The 14,191-nt window shown below is 43.0% G+C and overlaps 1 protein-coding gene across 12 annotated transcripts in view; it reads left to right on the top strand.

Moving 5' to 3' along the window:
- Positions 1–14,191, top strand: part of CCDC60 (coiled-coil domain containing 60) — a 210,808-nt gene that overhangs the window by 152,780 nt on the left and 43,837 nt on the right. For 11 of the 12 annotated variants that reach the window (XM_017879066.1, XM_017879073.1, XM_017879074.1 and 8 more), the window contains one exon: positions 10,103–10,274. In XM_017879066.1, coding sequence (XP_017734555.1) covers positions 10,103–10,274 — 172 coding nt within the window. The remainder of the gene's footprint in view (positions 1–10,102; positions 10,275–14,191) is intronic. The other variant, XM_017879068.1, reaches the window with a different exon arrangement.

Below are 14,191 nucleotides of genomic sequence, written 5' to 3'. Positions count from 1 at the left end.
AACCTGTACATTGTTGAATGTCGTATATTAAAGTCCCCTACTATTATTTTATTGTCTATCTCTCCCTTCAGATTTATTAATATTTGTTTTATATATTTAGGTGCTTTGATGTTGGGTGAATACATATTTACAATTGTCTCTCTTGATACAAGCGGTTGACAGACTTTATTTTTTTAAGCAGCAGACACTCATTTTTTAAAAATAGAAGCCCTTATAATGTAAAAGAGACTTTTCTAAATGGAACTTCTTCATGAAGCAAAAGGTTTGGGAGCCTGGGAGACCTGGGACCCCTCCAACTTCTGTCCCCACCGTGGCACCCTAGTTATTTCCAAAATGTCTTTGTGGCTTCCAGAATTTCTTTGAAAACCACAGCCTTAAAACATTTTTCATGCCTTTTTTTTTTTTTTTTTTTTTTAAGAGATGAGGGTCTTGCTCTGTTGCCCAGGCTAGAGCACAGTGGCACAGTCATAGCTCACCACAGCCTTGAACTCCTGGGCTCAAGCAATCCTCCTGCCTCAGCCTCCCAGATAGCTAGTACTACAGGTGAATGCCACCGCACCTGCCACCATACCTGGCTAATTGTTTTTTTAAGTTTTTTAGAGATGATGTCTTTCTATGCTGCCCAGGCTGGTGCCTAGCTCATGGCCTCAAGCAATCCTCCTGCCTCAGCATCCCAAGTAGCTGGGATTAAAGGCTATTTATTTTTCTCTAAAACAAAACTGCTCAAGTAATAAATGAACACAATTTATGCTTATGGAAATCTTTCAAAAAATGTATAAGTATATAAAATATGAAAACCTTTATTCCCTCCCTGAAATCCCCTTTTAAAAAAAACTCCTTTTAAAAGTCTATGATATGTCCTTCCAAATCTTTCTAATGCCTTCCTTTTATAAACATATACAGTTACATTTTTTAACAGAAATAGGATCATATCTGCATGTTGTTCTCTACATGATTTTCCCCCTTTTACAATGACTCATGGGCATCTTTCCATGATGGTATACACAGGTTTACACATTCTTTCAACAGCAGCAGAATATTCTATTGTATGGATGGAGTATACATCATTTCTTTATTGTAATATGAAATTACAATATTGACACTGAGGTCATTTACAAATTTTTGACATTTCGAGTAGTACTGCGTAGAATATCCTTACACATATCTTGTTTTGTTTTTTGTTTTTGTTTTGTTTTGTTTTGTTCTGTTTTTTGTTTTGTTTTGTTTTTGTTCTTTTTGAGATGGAGTCTCGCTCTGTCACCCAGGCTGGAGTGCAGTGGCGCAATCTGAGCTCACTGCAACCTCCGCCTCCCGGGTTTATGCCATTCTCCTGCCTCAGCCTCCTGACTGGCTGGGACTACAGGCGCCCGCCACCACGCTCAGCTAATTTTTTGTATTTTTAGTGGAGACAGGGTTTCACCATGTTGGCCAAGCTGGTCTCGAACTTCTGACCTCGTGATCCACCGGCCTCGGCCTCCCAAAGTGCTGGGATTACAGGCGTGAGCCACCACACCTGGCCCCTTACACATATCTTTTATGCCCAGTTGCAAATGTTTCTATTAGCTGGATTCCGGGAATGAGAATCACTAGGTAAAAGCAGTATCTTTTTCTTCTTTTTCCTTGGTTGATTGCTTACATTCTAAGAAAAAGGCCTCTGAGCCAGAGGGCTCCTGACAGCATTCCGTCTCCCTGAGCACACCACCAACAGCCACATTTGGCCTCCTACATGTGGTGACTCTTTCTCCAAAACTGAGAAAAGAACATCATGTAGGATTTGGATTGAGCAGAGAAAAGGGGCCATGTCCCTTTCTTTTGGTTGGTTTTAGAAATGTGCTCAGAACGTGACCAAAAATTGTTAACCGCAGTAAAAAGACACAGTGGCCACATTGAGAGTAGCAGATGTTCTACCACAACTTGCAGTGGCAGAATTCTATCAGCGCTCCGAGGATGCCCAGCTCTATAAAATCAGCACCTGAACCAGACCCAGCCACCTGAGGTAAAAAATGCAGTCCAGGAAGATTCACATAGGAAGTCACAGTATTTGTTGGGGTTTGTTTTTTTCTAGTTGACCATTTCTTCCTGGTGGGCATTTTAGTTTAGGGTCAATGACAATGCTGGTAAATGTTTTAACAACCAGTTCTCTAGGAGGTAAAGAACCACGATTTGTGACAATGCCAGTTTCCACGGTGTAAATACTCCCACCGTGGCTGATTTCAATCTTCCCAACATGATGTCACTGAACTTGGAGTTGGGAAGAGATGTATAGAATCCGTTCTTGTGAGCCAATATGAGCCAGCTCTAGCACATCACTGTTTGGGATTCATTTTTAAAAATTATGAATCTGGGGGGCAGTTTAAGTTCCCAATAAAGTATAAGAAAACACCTTTTTAGTTATAAGAAAGCAGAAAGAGCTCTTCTCTTCAACATTTAATCCCCATTTATGACATTTTACCCTTATGCAGCAGTGTGAATTTCCCCAAATCTTCAAGTGCATTTTTTAAACCCAGAGGGATTAGAGTGATAAAGAGGAAAGGGTTTAGCATCAGATGAACCCAGATGAGTCAAAGCTTTGCCACTTAATAGCTGTGTGACCTTAGGCAAGTCACTTGACATCTCTGGCCCTCTGTTTCTTCATCTGTCAAATGGGGTCCTGCCTCAGAAGAGTTATTGTAAGAATTAAGCAAAATCAAGTCCATAGAGCACTTAGCCTAATATCTGGGAACACAATGAATGTTCATTAAGTAAGAGCTATAAAAGGTAAAAATCCTTATTTTAAAGAGAAGTTAGGTGTATGATTATCAGTACCATTGAGACTGAAGGCTAGGAAAGAAAGGAACTTCTGAGCAGAATTTTACCAACAGGTGAGATCTATGTTCACTAGGTGAACAGAAAAGTATGCAAACAAACAGGGGAAAAAGGCTACACAACGCCACCCAAAACCTAGTTGCAAAGATAAACAACCCAGGTAATGAGCCCAAGAAGGTAATACCAAATCTCCAGTTCTCCTGAGTGTGTTTTTCTGAGTCTCCATCATCAAGCAACCAGTACCTCCTGTTACTAAAGTATTTTGACACTTAAACCCTGAGCCTGACACCCACCATGCATTTTCCAAAAGGGAATATCCATCCTTGGGGACCTGTAGATCCCAGAGGCTCCATTTTGATTAGGCATAATGACAGCTGCAGACCCAATTCCTCCCCCTTACAGATTTTATAGCAAGAATGTCGGGGTGGTTCGATATCTCAATGAGGGCTTTCTACAGGCAGCAAAATTTCACTAACTGGCAGTTACTGTGTGCAAGCAGAAGAACAATCTTTGTTAGTTGCAGGATGATCTCATATTTGGATGGATTGGTGGATGTTTGGGTGAATGGACGGATGACAGATTTTAGGATGTCATGATGAGTTGCATCTGAGTCTCTGCTTTATTGAGAAAAAAAAACTCCTCAACTTCCCAATTTCATCATGTGGCAATTTAAACACATTATCATTATCACTTCTCAGCATCCTTGTTAATTCCACTGCTAACAAGAGAGTTTATTTCCATTGACAAGATGATCGGGTCCACAATAGAAATTGAAACCAAGCCTTCAATAATGAATGTGCCAATTATGTTTCTCTAAGAGATATAAGCCTCTTTTTAGGCAAAATAGGATCTGATTTTTTTTCATGAATGCCCATAAGTATTTATTCAAACCCTTAGGGCCAAATGCATTTCAGAATTCTGAGGGGTTTTTTTTTGTTTGTTTTTGTTTTACATTTTAAAAAAGAATATTGAGACATGTCCCAAATAGAACATCACACTCCCAGAAGGGCCTGTCATCAAACACAATATTTCTGCAGAAAACAAATAAGTGAATATTTATCTTAAGTGCATAACAAAGGTCAAAAAAAAAGGCCACTAATAGCCTCCCATCAGTTTTTGTCACGCTTTGCTACCAAATAAGCTATTTAAATTGTTTTGGTTTAAAGACTCTTTGGATACTGGAATTGGTTAAGTGGTTGTGAACCTGTATTGATTTTATTCTTATTGGAGACCAACTTTCCAAGAACCAACCAGAAGACCTACCTAGAAACAAGTAGACCTTTATAGAGACACAGACATCAAGTGTGCAGAAATGTGACAAGCTCTAATGCTGCCTCCCCTACCCCTGTGGCCATCTTCCCTAGTTGCAGTGGTGAAGAAACAGGCCAGACCCCTGGCCAAAGAAGGCAGTGAAGAGTTACCAACTAACCCTCCAGCAGGTAGAGCACACACCTCAAAGGAGTTGTTCCAACAGGCTGGAGTCTCCAGAATCCTGTGCTCTCCCCTGGTGCCACAGGGGCAGTTCAGTTATCTACATCTTACTGCTTCAGGCTGTCCAGAGAGACACCACTGGGCCCACTATTTAGCCGGGAGACCAAGTGGGTGTAATCCCTACGCTTACAATCCTGATTCTTATACTCCTGACTCTTGTAATCCTGACTCTTAAGAGACGCCAGACATTCAAGGGCTGGACTGTCCAGGCACAGAAAACCCACCCTTCCTTTAGAAATACATATATGAGTAAAAGGCAACCAGCCCCACTTTGAGGTTTCAAATATGACACAAACATCAAAATCCATCTACTGTTTTATGATGAAAATGGCTGGCACTTGAGTGCTTCCTATATGTCAAGCATTGCTCTAGGTGTATTATCTCAGTTAAGCCTCACTCCAAATTACCAATAAGGAAACTGAGGCATGGAAAATTAATTTGCTCAAAGTTGCATAGCGAGCAAAAGGTAAGCCAGGATTTGAACCCAGGTAACCTTGCTGCAAAGTATGGGTGCTTCACCCCCCAAATGGTTGTTCCTCTGTAGCTAAATCCTAAAGTCTTTAATTAATTTAGAGAATAATCTGGTGCCCCACCTCCAAGAAAAGAAGATCTTATTACAATGTGGTACTTTCTGGGAGGCCCCAGGATACAAAAGGGACTCGACTTACCGAGATGTGATCACATATAAAATGAAATTTTCTTTTATAAAATAATTTCAAGTGCCGTTTTGCACATATTGTTTTGAAACTAAACTTTTGCTGTTTGCCTTAGTATATAAGGAGCGTCTCTCCAGATCTGAACCTCTGCTGTGGAGTTTATCAGCATACAAATGTATTGAAACATAGTTAACCAATATTCCAAGACCTTTAAGTCTTTTCCAAGCTTTTGCTTCCATGAAATACCGTCGCAATCGTTCTGAGCAACACACAGAATAGCCTTTTTAAAATGTAAATTGTTTATATTTAAATTAGTTTCCCCTTGTCTTGTAGTACTCCTTCCCCACAACCAAGAAAATCTCATTTTCCTCAAACCTGCCTTTTCCAGTCACTAGTGGGAATACTGCTGTGAAGAAAACAGATAACAAGCCTGCTCTCAGGAGCTTCCATGCTAGAGGCGTGAGGGAAGCAACAGATGATGAACATGCCATCATCAAGATACTTTGAGATAGCAATAAGTGTCAAGAAGAAATTGATGGGTGATGTGACAGTGATGGGCAGGGGAGTTTTCAATTGGATCATCAAGGAAAGACTCACTCGGAAGGTGACATGTGAGTGAAGTCTGATTTCCCCTGCTCTCCTCTTTGCACTGATTTAATTACATGGCTCCTCCACTGCCGTACTCCAGGGGACATCTCTATGGAGTGGGAGAATGTGGCAGGAGGATCAGATCATCGCTCAGGAGTTAGGATGGAGCCACCTGGTCCGGGAAGTCCCAGAGCTTTGACCTCTGCCCCCCTCCCTGGTGCAGAATCAGCAGCTCTTCCCCTCGGTCATGGACCCATGAGCATGTTCTAACCTAGCCTACAGCTTTCCGCCCTGGGAAGCAGACATTTTACCCCAGATGGGAGTTCAGAAAGACAGCACAAAGTATTTGAGAAAATTGCTCTGAATTGCCACTGTGGATAGACATCTTCAAGTGACTGCCTGGAACAAAATGTGCTTGGCGGATACAGTTACAAGAGATTTGACAGTGCTCAATGCCCTATTCCCTTGATTTCTGGCAAACAGGATCCCTTAGGAAGCTTCAGCAGGGGGAAATTATGGTCTGAAAATTATAGCTACATCTCCCCCAAGGATCTGCCCTGGTACCTTGTTGTCTACCATCAGCTCCTCCTCTAAGCCACAGTAAATCTCTGTTGAAAAGAGAAGGTTAATGTTGTTAATAGCTGAACTGTATTCAGCTCTCTGTACACAGCACCCATGAAGTCCTTAACAAGCCCCATTTCTTTTCATCTTCACAGCAATCCTTTGTCACAGCTGCTATTATTCCCCCATTTTACAGATGAGGACAGTGAGGCTCAGAGAAGCTAAATTACTTATACCAAGTGACACAGGTAGGAAGCAGTGGGGCAGACAGAGGACTCGAACAGCTGGTCCAATCTATGGTTAAATTCACTCTTAACCACTAAGATAACACTTTTCTGGTCCTGATACTCGGAGACTTGCCCGAGGTCACACAGACAGTAAATCACAAGGATATTAAATGGGTGAACTAAGTAAGTTAGGCTGCCATAATGAACAACCCCCAAATCTCAGCAGTTTAAGGCAAAAGAAGCTTGTTCCTTGGCTCACCTTTCAAGTCCAACAGGGAGGCTGTACTCTCTATAGTCACTCAGGGATTCACGTTGATAGAAGCTTCCACCATCGACGAGGCAGAAAAGAGAATCTGATGACTTCAGGACTAGCTCTTAAATCATCTACCCAAAGTCCCACATGTCACTTTCACTCATGTATTTTTGAACAAAGCAAGTCACAGTGCTTACACTTGCCTTCAGAGAGCAGGGAATCCTGGAACTATTTGGTGGATTGCACTAACGCTTACCCCACCAGGCCAGGGGAAGGACCACCAACCTGCTTTGCCCTCCTCCACAAGGTATGCAATGGATGATGCGGCTTAGGTGGTTTTATTTTTTCTCTTCCTTCCCCTACTGATCTTCATTTTTGGGTTATTCGCTACTGAAAATGAAACATCAGAAAGACCGATTCTGTCTAACCAGGCCTTTTCTTTATCAATGGGTTTGCAAGAGCAAGGGCTCCGAGCTTTTCAAGGTCTGTGGGAATCTTGCTGCATTTTTAACTCATTTAGCCTGCTGCTTGAAGTCGCAATAGACTTCAGGTCGTCTTGGAAGTCAGCAGTACTGGAAAACCTCCATCTTCCTGATTGGACCTGAATATTTAAGATTTTGAAAGCTTTGCCAGGACCAGATTTAATTTTAAAGGGGGAAAGGAGGTTGCTTTTGAACTTCAAGAAGAAGGCTGGAGGCTCAGCAGGGCTGCGTTAGCAAAGGGAAATGCGAAAAGCCCTGTGGTCTTGAAAGAAATGCTCCAAAGTGGAAAAAAAAAAAAAAACGCTAAAGCCTCCACTGGGTGAACCTTAAATCAGACTTCAAAAGCACCGCTAGTTTAAATATTGTTTATAGGACTGAAGTAGTGCTCCTTCCTCTGGCTGGATTTTAAATATCCCCTAATTTGATTACTCGGGGGAGAGGCAGGCAGAACCAACTTAAATGAGCTTCATTGTTAATTATTCAGAGGGCTTTTTAATTGTGTAATCAAACATAAAGTCTTACAAAGAGCTTAGAGGCACATTCCCCCAGCTCGACTTTCACTTTGGGTCTGTGTACATTTCTTGTGTGGTGGCAACTGGCTGGTTGATCTTCAGCAAAATCCCACTGGTGAAGAGAGGACACCCCCAACTCCTTGTACTGGGAAAAGCCTTTGATTCTGTCAGGCCTCTGAGCCCAAGCCAAGCCATCGCATCCCCCGTGACTTGCACGTATATGCCCAGATGGCCTGAAGTAACCAAAGAATCACAAAAGAAGTGCCAATGCCCTGCCCCGCCTTAACTGATGACATTCCACCACTTAAGAAGTGAAAATGGCCGGTCCTTGCCTTAAGCGACGACATTATCTTGTGAAATCCCTTTTCCTGGCTCATCCTGGCTCAAAAAGCTCCCCACTGAGCACCTTGTGACCCCCACTCCTGCCCACCAGAGAACAACCCCCCTTTGACTGTAATTTTCCTTTACCTACCCAAATCCTATAAAATGGTCCCACCCTCATCTCCCTTCTCTGACTCTCTTTTTGGACTCAGCCCGCCTGCACCCAGGTGGGGTGCTCACACAAAGCCTGTTTGGTGGCCTCTTCACACTGATGCGCATGACAGATTCTGCTACTCAGATTTCCATGCCATGAGAAGTCAGCCTTAAGTTAGGTTTATCCTGATCACCTTTTGCCTTCTATATCTGAGCACCTTCCTTCCACCCACAATCACCAGCACTCATCACCCTAACAAGCCTAGAGCCCTGTCAGTGTCTCCCAAACCAAAGCAGTTCTGTTTGTCCTCTTTTTTTTTTTTTTTTTTTTTGAGACGGAAGTTTCACTCTTGTCCCCCAGGCTGGAGTGCAATGGCGCGATCTCGGCTCACTGGAACCTCCGCCTCCCAGGTTCAAGCGATTCTGCTGCCTTAGCCTCCGGAGCAACTGAGATTACAGGCACGCACCACCACACCCAGCTAATTTTTTGTGTGTTTTTAGTAGAGACAGGGTTTCACCATGTTGGCCAGGCTGGTCTGGAACTCCTCACCTCAGCTGATCTGCCTGCCTCAGCCTCCCAAAGTACTGGGATTACAGGCATGAGCCCAGCTGGCCTTCTCATTTCAAGTTCCTGCTCTCTGCTAGGCGAGAGCTAGAAAAATAATTAAAAGAATCCTTGTGATATAAAATTCTTTCTGCAAAGAAAAAGGGGATAAAGAAAGAGATAGGCGGATGGATGAATGGATGGAAAAATATATGGACAGAGAGATGGACAGACCAATCAGTCGATCCATAGATATGTAAAGGTAGTTGAGAGATCACACGTTGAGACTCCCCACTCTCTTACCAATAGAGACCCACTGCCCCATAGCCACAAGTCCAAAATCCAAAAGCTCTGAAAACTCAGTTTTTCCTAACTCATTTGGCAGCAAAATCTGACGTGAACCAATCTAAGTTGGTAGCAAAATGTGACTTGAAGCTACTTCTGGTCTTTATTTCTCCCACCTAGTGTAAACATCTGTGTGTTCCATTGCAGAAACAGTCATGTATTTGGTTACAGGATGCTGTCCCCTTCGCGCCCTCAGAGGAATTATGCTAACATATAGAATATGCAGCATGTTTCCTTTCCCAAATGCCAAAATTATGAATTTGGCAACACATCTGGTCCCACAGATTTCAGATAAGGGATTACGGGTGTGTCACCAACAGAACTTACTGGGCTTCAGTCTCCTATTCAGAAAATTCCCAACCCATGAGAGGAAGATCCAGGTTTTGTGGAGCCTGAAGCTTATTTAACGGGGGAGAGGGCACTTTAAGAAAAAAAACTACAAAATTACAATACAAAATCAGGTACAGGATCCTGGAAGAGGGACCCACACAAGTGAGGAGCCCTGAAGCTTTAGCTTCATTCATTTCACTGTAAGTGACTTAAACTCCATTAGTTTGCTTTCTCATCTGAAAATGGGATGACAATGACTACATCACAAGGTTATAGTGATTGAGATGATACAGCGAAAAGGCACAGAAAGGTGTTGCACATAGCGTTGTAGAGAACTTTTGCCCAGTCAACCTCCAATCAGTGATTTTCATTGTGCAATCCACCCCCATCAGCCCCACCCTCAGTCCCACCCAGTAATATTCTCTGTGTGTCTCTCAGAAATGTCTCTGATGGTGGACCCCTTGGGCAACAGAAAAAGCAAAGATTCAGAAATGAACATGCTTTTCAATTCACTCCCTAGGAATAATCGCAGACCTGCCCAGGATTCTATGAGAGGACCGAGTCTAAAATACACATAGATGCAAAAAACATACAAATATATACCACCTCCCTCCTCCATCCAGTAAGCAAAAGTCTCTCCAAACCTCGACTTCACTCGAAAGAGCCAGCTATGGAGAACTATCCCTCCCATTTCTTCACAAGTACAGGAGTGGGGGCGGAAATCCTAACAGAGCCCAGCCACCATTCCTCCTCTATTTATTGCATTTCTTAAAAGAACGTGTAATAAACCGAGGCTCTGGAAACGGAAAACTCATGAAGCTGTTTCTCACTCAGGGACCCGGGTGGAAGCAAGAGCACCATTAAAAAAATCAATAAGGACAAGTCCATGGGACAGAAATGGGAGCATTTCGTCACAGCGCCAAAGGTAACCAACCACACGCCACGCGACCCTTTGGCTCCCAAGTCCATGGGACAGAAATGGGAGAATTTCGTCATAGCGCCAAAGGTAACCAACCACACGCCACGCGACCCTTTGGCTCCTAGGTCCCAGCTTGTGTTGAGTATTTTTGTCAGTCTTTTCTCTGATGCGAATTTTTTTTCTAGTTGGTTCTCGGAGTGAAGGGAAGTCAGAGCCACATGCTGTTGGATGGTTTTCGTAAATTTAATTAAAACAGTTATCTGGGGATTATAGGAGAAATGACATTTGGCTGGACGCTACATAATGGGGACAGGAGGGGGTGCTAAGCAGCTGCTTAACAAGATGTCACCAGAAGGAAATGCACTCACCTCACTCTATTTTCTAAATCAATAACAGTCATTTCTCTCTCCTTCTCCCTCCCTCTCTCCCTCCCTCCCTCCATTCCTTCCTCTCTCTCTCTCCTCTTTAACCCAGTCAGAAAATTAAAGCCAGGCACACTAGCCCATGCTTGTAATCCCAAAGGATTGGGAGGCCAAGGCAGGAGGATCAGTTGAGCCCAGGAGTTTGAGACCAGCCTGGGCAACATAGCAAGACCCTGTCTTGACAAAAAATTTAAAAATTAGCTGGGCATAGTGGTGTGCGCCTGTAGTCCCAGGTATTAGAGAGGCTGAAGTGGGAGGATCATGTAAGCCCAGGAATTGGAGGCTGCAGTGAGCTATGATCCCACCACTGCACTCCAGCCTCCCACCTGGGCAAGAGAGTGAGATCCTGTCTCTAAGAAAAAGAAAAGACAACGTGAGTGATTCAACAGACAAGATTTTCTACAAACTAGAACATGCAGTTATTAAGAGGACACCAAGATACAGATTCTTTTTACCCAAAGGTATTCCTAACCCAGGACCTCCCAAACTCATCTACTCAATAAACAAGCCTAATAATAATAATAATAATAATAATAATAATAATGGCAAAAGGTAGGTAAAGGTAATAGAGCACACAACTAGAGTGTTAGCTGAACCTGTCCCCTAACCCATGAAATGGATATGATGTGCTTTCCTGCCTACCTCACAACTTTAGTGAATAACTTCAGGAAATAAATATAAGGCAAACTCACCTTGAAAACGTGGGAATGCTTAGCATTACTGTGGTTATGTAAATTTTAGAGGCCACTGTTCAACATAATTGTAAATGGGCTACGTTCTGTGCTAAGGATGCTTCTGTAGGTATATTATCCAGTTGTGCCCTCTTAATAACCCTGTGGGGCACTATTCTTACCCCCAGGTGAGAGAGGAGGAATTTGGGGTCTCAGAGAGGTTAAGTGACTTACATAAGGTTACCCAGCTGGGTAATGGCAGAGCCAGAAGTTAATTCTGGGTCTGTTTACTAAACAAAGTTTATTAAACATATAAACATCAATATGTTTATTAAACATATAAACATCCAATGCCTGTTCTCCCTGACCCCATGATTACAGTTGCCCCTCATGAAGAATTTCACCATTTTCTTACGCTTTCATCAGGGTGCTCCTAGATTTAAGAAGAGCCTTGGTTTTTATGGCAGAAAGTTGCTATGGAGATGCAGTGTGCATCCGTCTTCAGAAACGCACAGAAAAAGCAGCGGGAGCTACAAACCTTTTTAAAAAATCCTTCAGGGATATCCACCACTAAAATTGCAGGAGGGGAAGGGGAGAATGAATAGCTGTGCTTGAACTCTTGCAAAACAGAATTCAAGTTTGTGGATCAAACCCTGGGCTGCAGCACGTTCCACCCTGGGCATGGGTGAGCACTCGATTAGGCTGCAGGAGACCTGGCTCAGCCATGGTGACTCAGTTTACTGTGTGACCTCAGACAAGTCCTTTCCCCTCTACTGGGCCTCAGTTTCTCTACCTATAAAATGAGGACTTTGAAAGAGGGAATCCAACCAGCTCCCACAATACTCTTCTTTTCCCCTGACACTCTTCCATATGTGTAGGCAGGCAGCGTTCATAGGGGCCAAATTGTGTTATTAATAAAATAAAAAATCAGGCTGAGTGTGATACAGTAGGAAGTGATAGGGTCTGTGGCAAACTGGAGCACTCCTGCACAGCTAAAGGGAAGAAACTCTGTGCAGCTGTAGCTCATTTTGCCTTGTGAGAAAGGGAGCCCAGAGCTTACCATTTTCAAAAGAAACAAAAAACTTACATTTTTATATAAAAGTCTCCCAGTTTGTAAAATCCTGGGTAGCTAAACATGTCTCCCCATGGGCCACCAGTCTGCAACCCCTACTTCATAGAAAGTGTAGGAACCTTTCAGGAAATTCGTTTCCTCCATTGCCAAAAATCAATCCCTACTGAGATGGAATATACCAACTGGTTAACACCACTGCTGAGTGAAATACAAAAAATAGAGAAGCAGCATTTAGGGATTTAAGTCAATTTAGAGAGGTTCAGTTCAATAAAAGGCAAGCAAGTGCCTGTCACATCTTCCCCCTACGTTTTATTTTTCTGCCACTTTCAATTAATCACAAGTGTTAGCCCTTAACTTTGGATTTCCTGGCTAGGGTGGTTAATTAAATTTTAATTAATGGCAACTCTGGGAGCATAAGATGAAATCCTAGCTCAAGGAAGATATGCACAGAATCCTGGATATGGAAGGCTCTTCTGAGATTGTCCCAGGCTATCCCCTAAGTTTTATAAATGAGGAAACTGAGGCATGGCAGAGTGACGTACTAAAGGCCCCCCCCCGCCGAGGTCCCCTGACTGACTCCAGTGCTCGTTGCAAGATTCCAAGCTACCCCATGCCACCATCTGTCCACCCTTCAAAAATTACATTGATCTTACTAGGCACAGTGGCTTACAACTATAATCCCAGCACTTTGGGAGACCAAGGCGGACAGATTGCTTGAGCTCAGGAGTTCAAGACCAGCCCAGGCAACATGGTGAAACCCCATCTCTACCAAAAATAACAACAACAACAAAAAAAAATTGGCCAAGCATGGTGGTGGGCACCTGTAATCCCACCTACTTGGGAGGCTGAGGCAAGAGAATAGCTCAAACCTGGGAGGCAGAGGTTGCAGTGAGCTAAGATTGCACTACTGCACTCCAGCCTGGGCAACAGAGTGAGATCCTGTCAAATAAAAATAAAGATAAAAATAAAAAAATTTCGTTGATCTGAAGAGCCTGGTTTCTAGAGTCAGGAATTCATATTGTTCTAGATAAAATGGAAAGAGGCAACTTCTACATGATTCATCCCTGAGCTCTGATATCATCTCTCCTCAGAGTGATAAAGGGTAGAGGGGCCTTCTGTCAGTCCTGGCAAGCTCTTGACCAATTGCAGTGTCAGAACAACGGGAGCATTGTACCAAGCTCCTAATTTATCAAAGGAGAGGACATGCCTGCTTTGGGTACTTGACTTTTCTTGATCAGTCATTTTGTAACTTGCATGGCCTCTTGAAGATCTGGTTAAATCCAGTTCAAATTCCATTTCTCCAGTCTATCATATTCTGAAACATTCTGTCATTTGTATAGAATTTCACTGAAGATTTGAGAGAGATGAGGCAGGCACAAGGAGAGATCAAATCTTAAGGCCCACAGCTTCTCCCTCCTCTCCCCCAACCTTCTCCCTCTCCTGTGCAACCAAGAAATCCCTCCCCTCTTCTAGTGCAAGAAGGTTCCACTCATATTCAGTGCCCTACAAAGTAGTCATTTGAAATATTGCTTCTGATCACATACAGTGGACTCCCTGAAATGAATTCTGCTGAATACAATTCTCTCCACCCTGTGCAATGTATATTAAATGTTGGTGTGGTCTTCAGTGCTGTCTCTTCTCCCTATCACGTTTCCCAGGGTATCAAACGCTATGAGTTTCATCTAAAGAAAACACCAGTCTACCCATCAAGAGCTTTCATTTTAAATGTGCTCAAATAAAATTATTTCTATTAAGTGAATATAAACTACAGCCCACTCTGTGTTGAGCTATTTCTCTGGGGCATCTGAGGGCCTGTTCGTCCCCATGTAAACTTGGCAT

This window comes from Rhinopithecus bieti, unplaced genomic scaffold (assembly GCF_001698545.2).
Source record: "Rhinopithecus bieti isolate Rb0 unplaced genomic scaffold, ASM169854v2 scaffold_11938, whole genome shotgun sequence".
Taxonomy (NCBI): domain Eukaryota; kingdom Metazoa; phylum Chordata; class Mammalia; order Primates; family Cercopithecidae; genus Rhinopithecus; species Rhinopithecus bieti.
The sequence above is the reverse complement of the archived record's forward strand: the minus strand, read 5'-3'. Positions and strand labels throughout refer to the sequence as shown.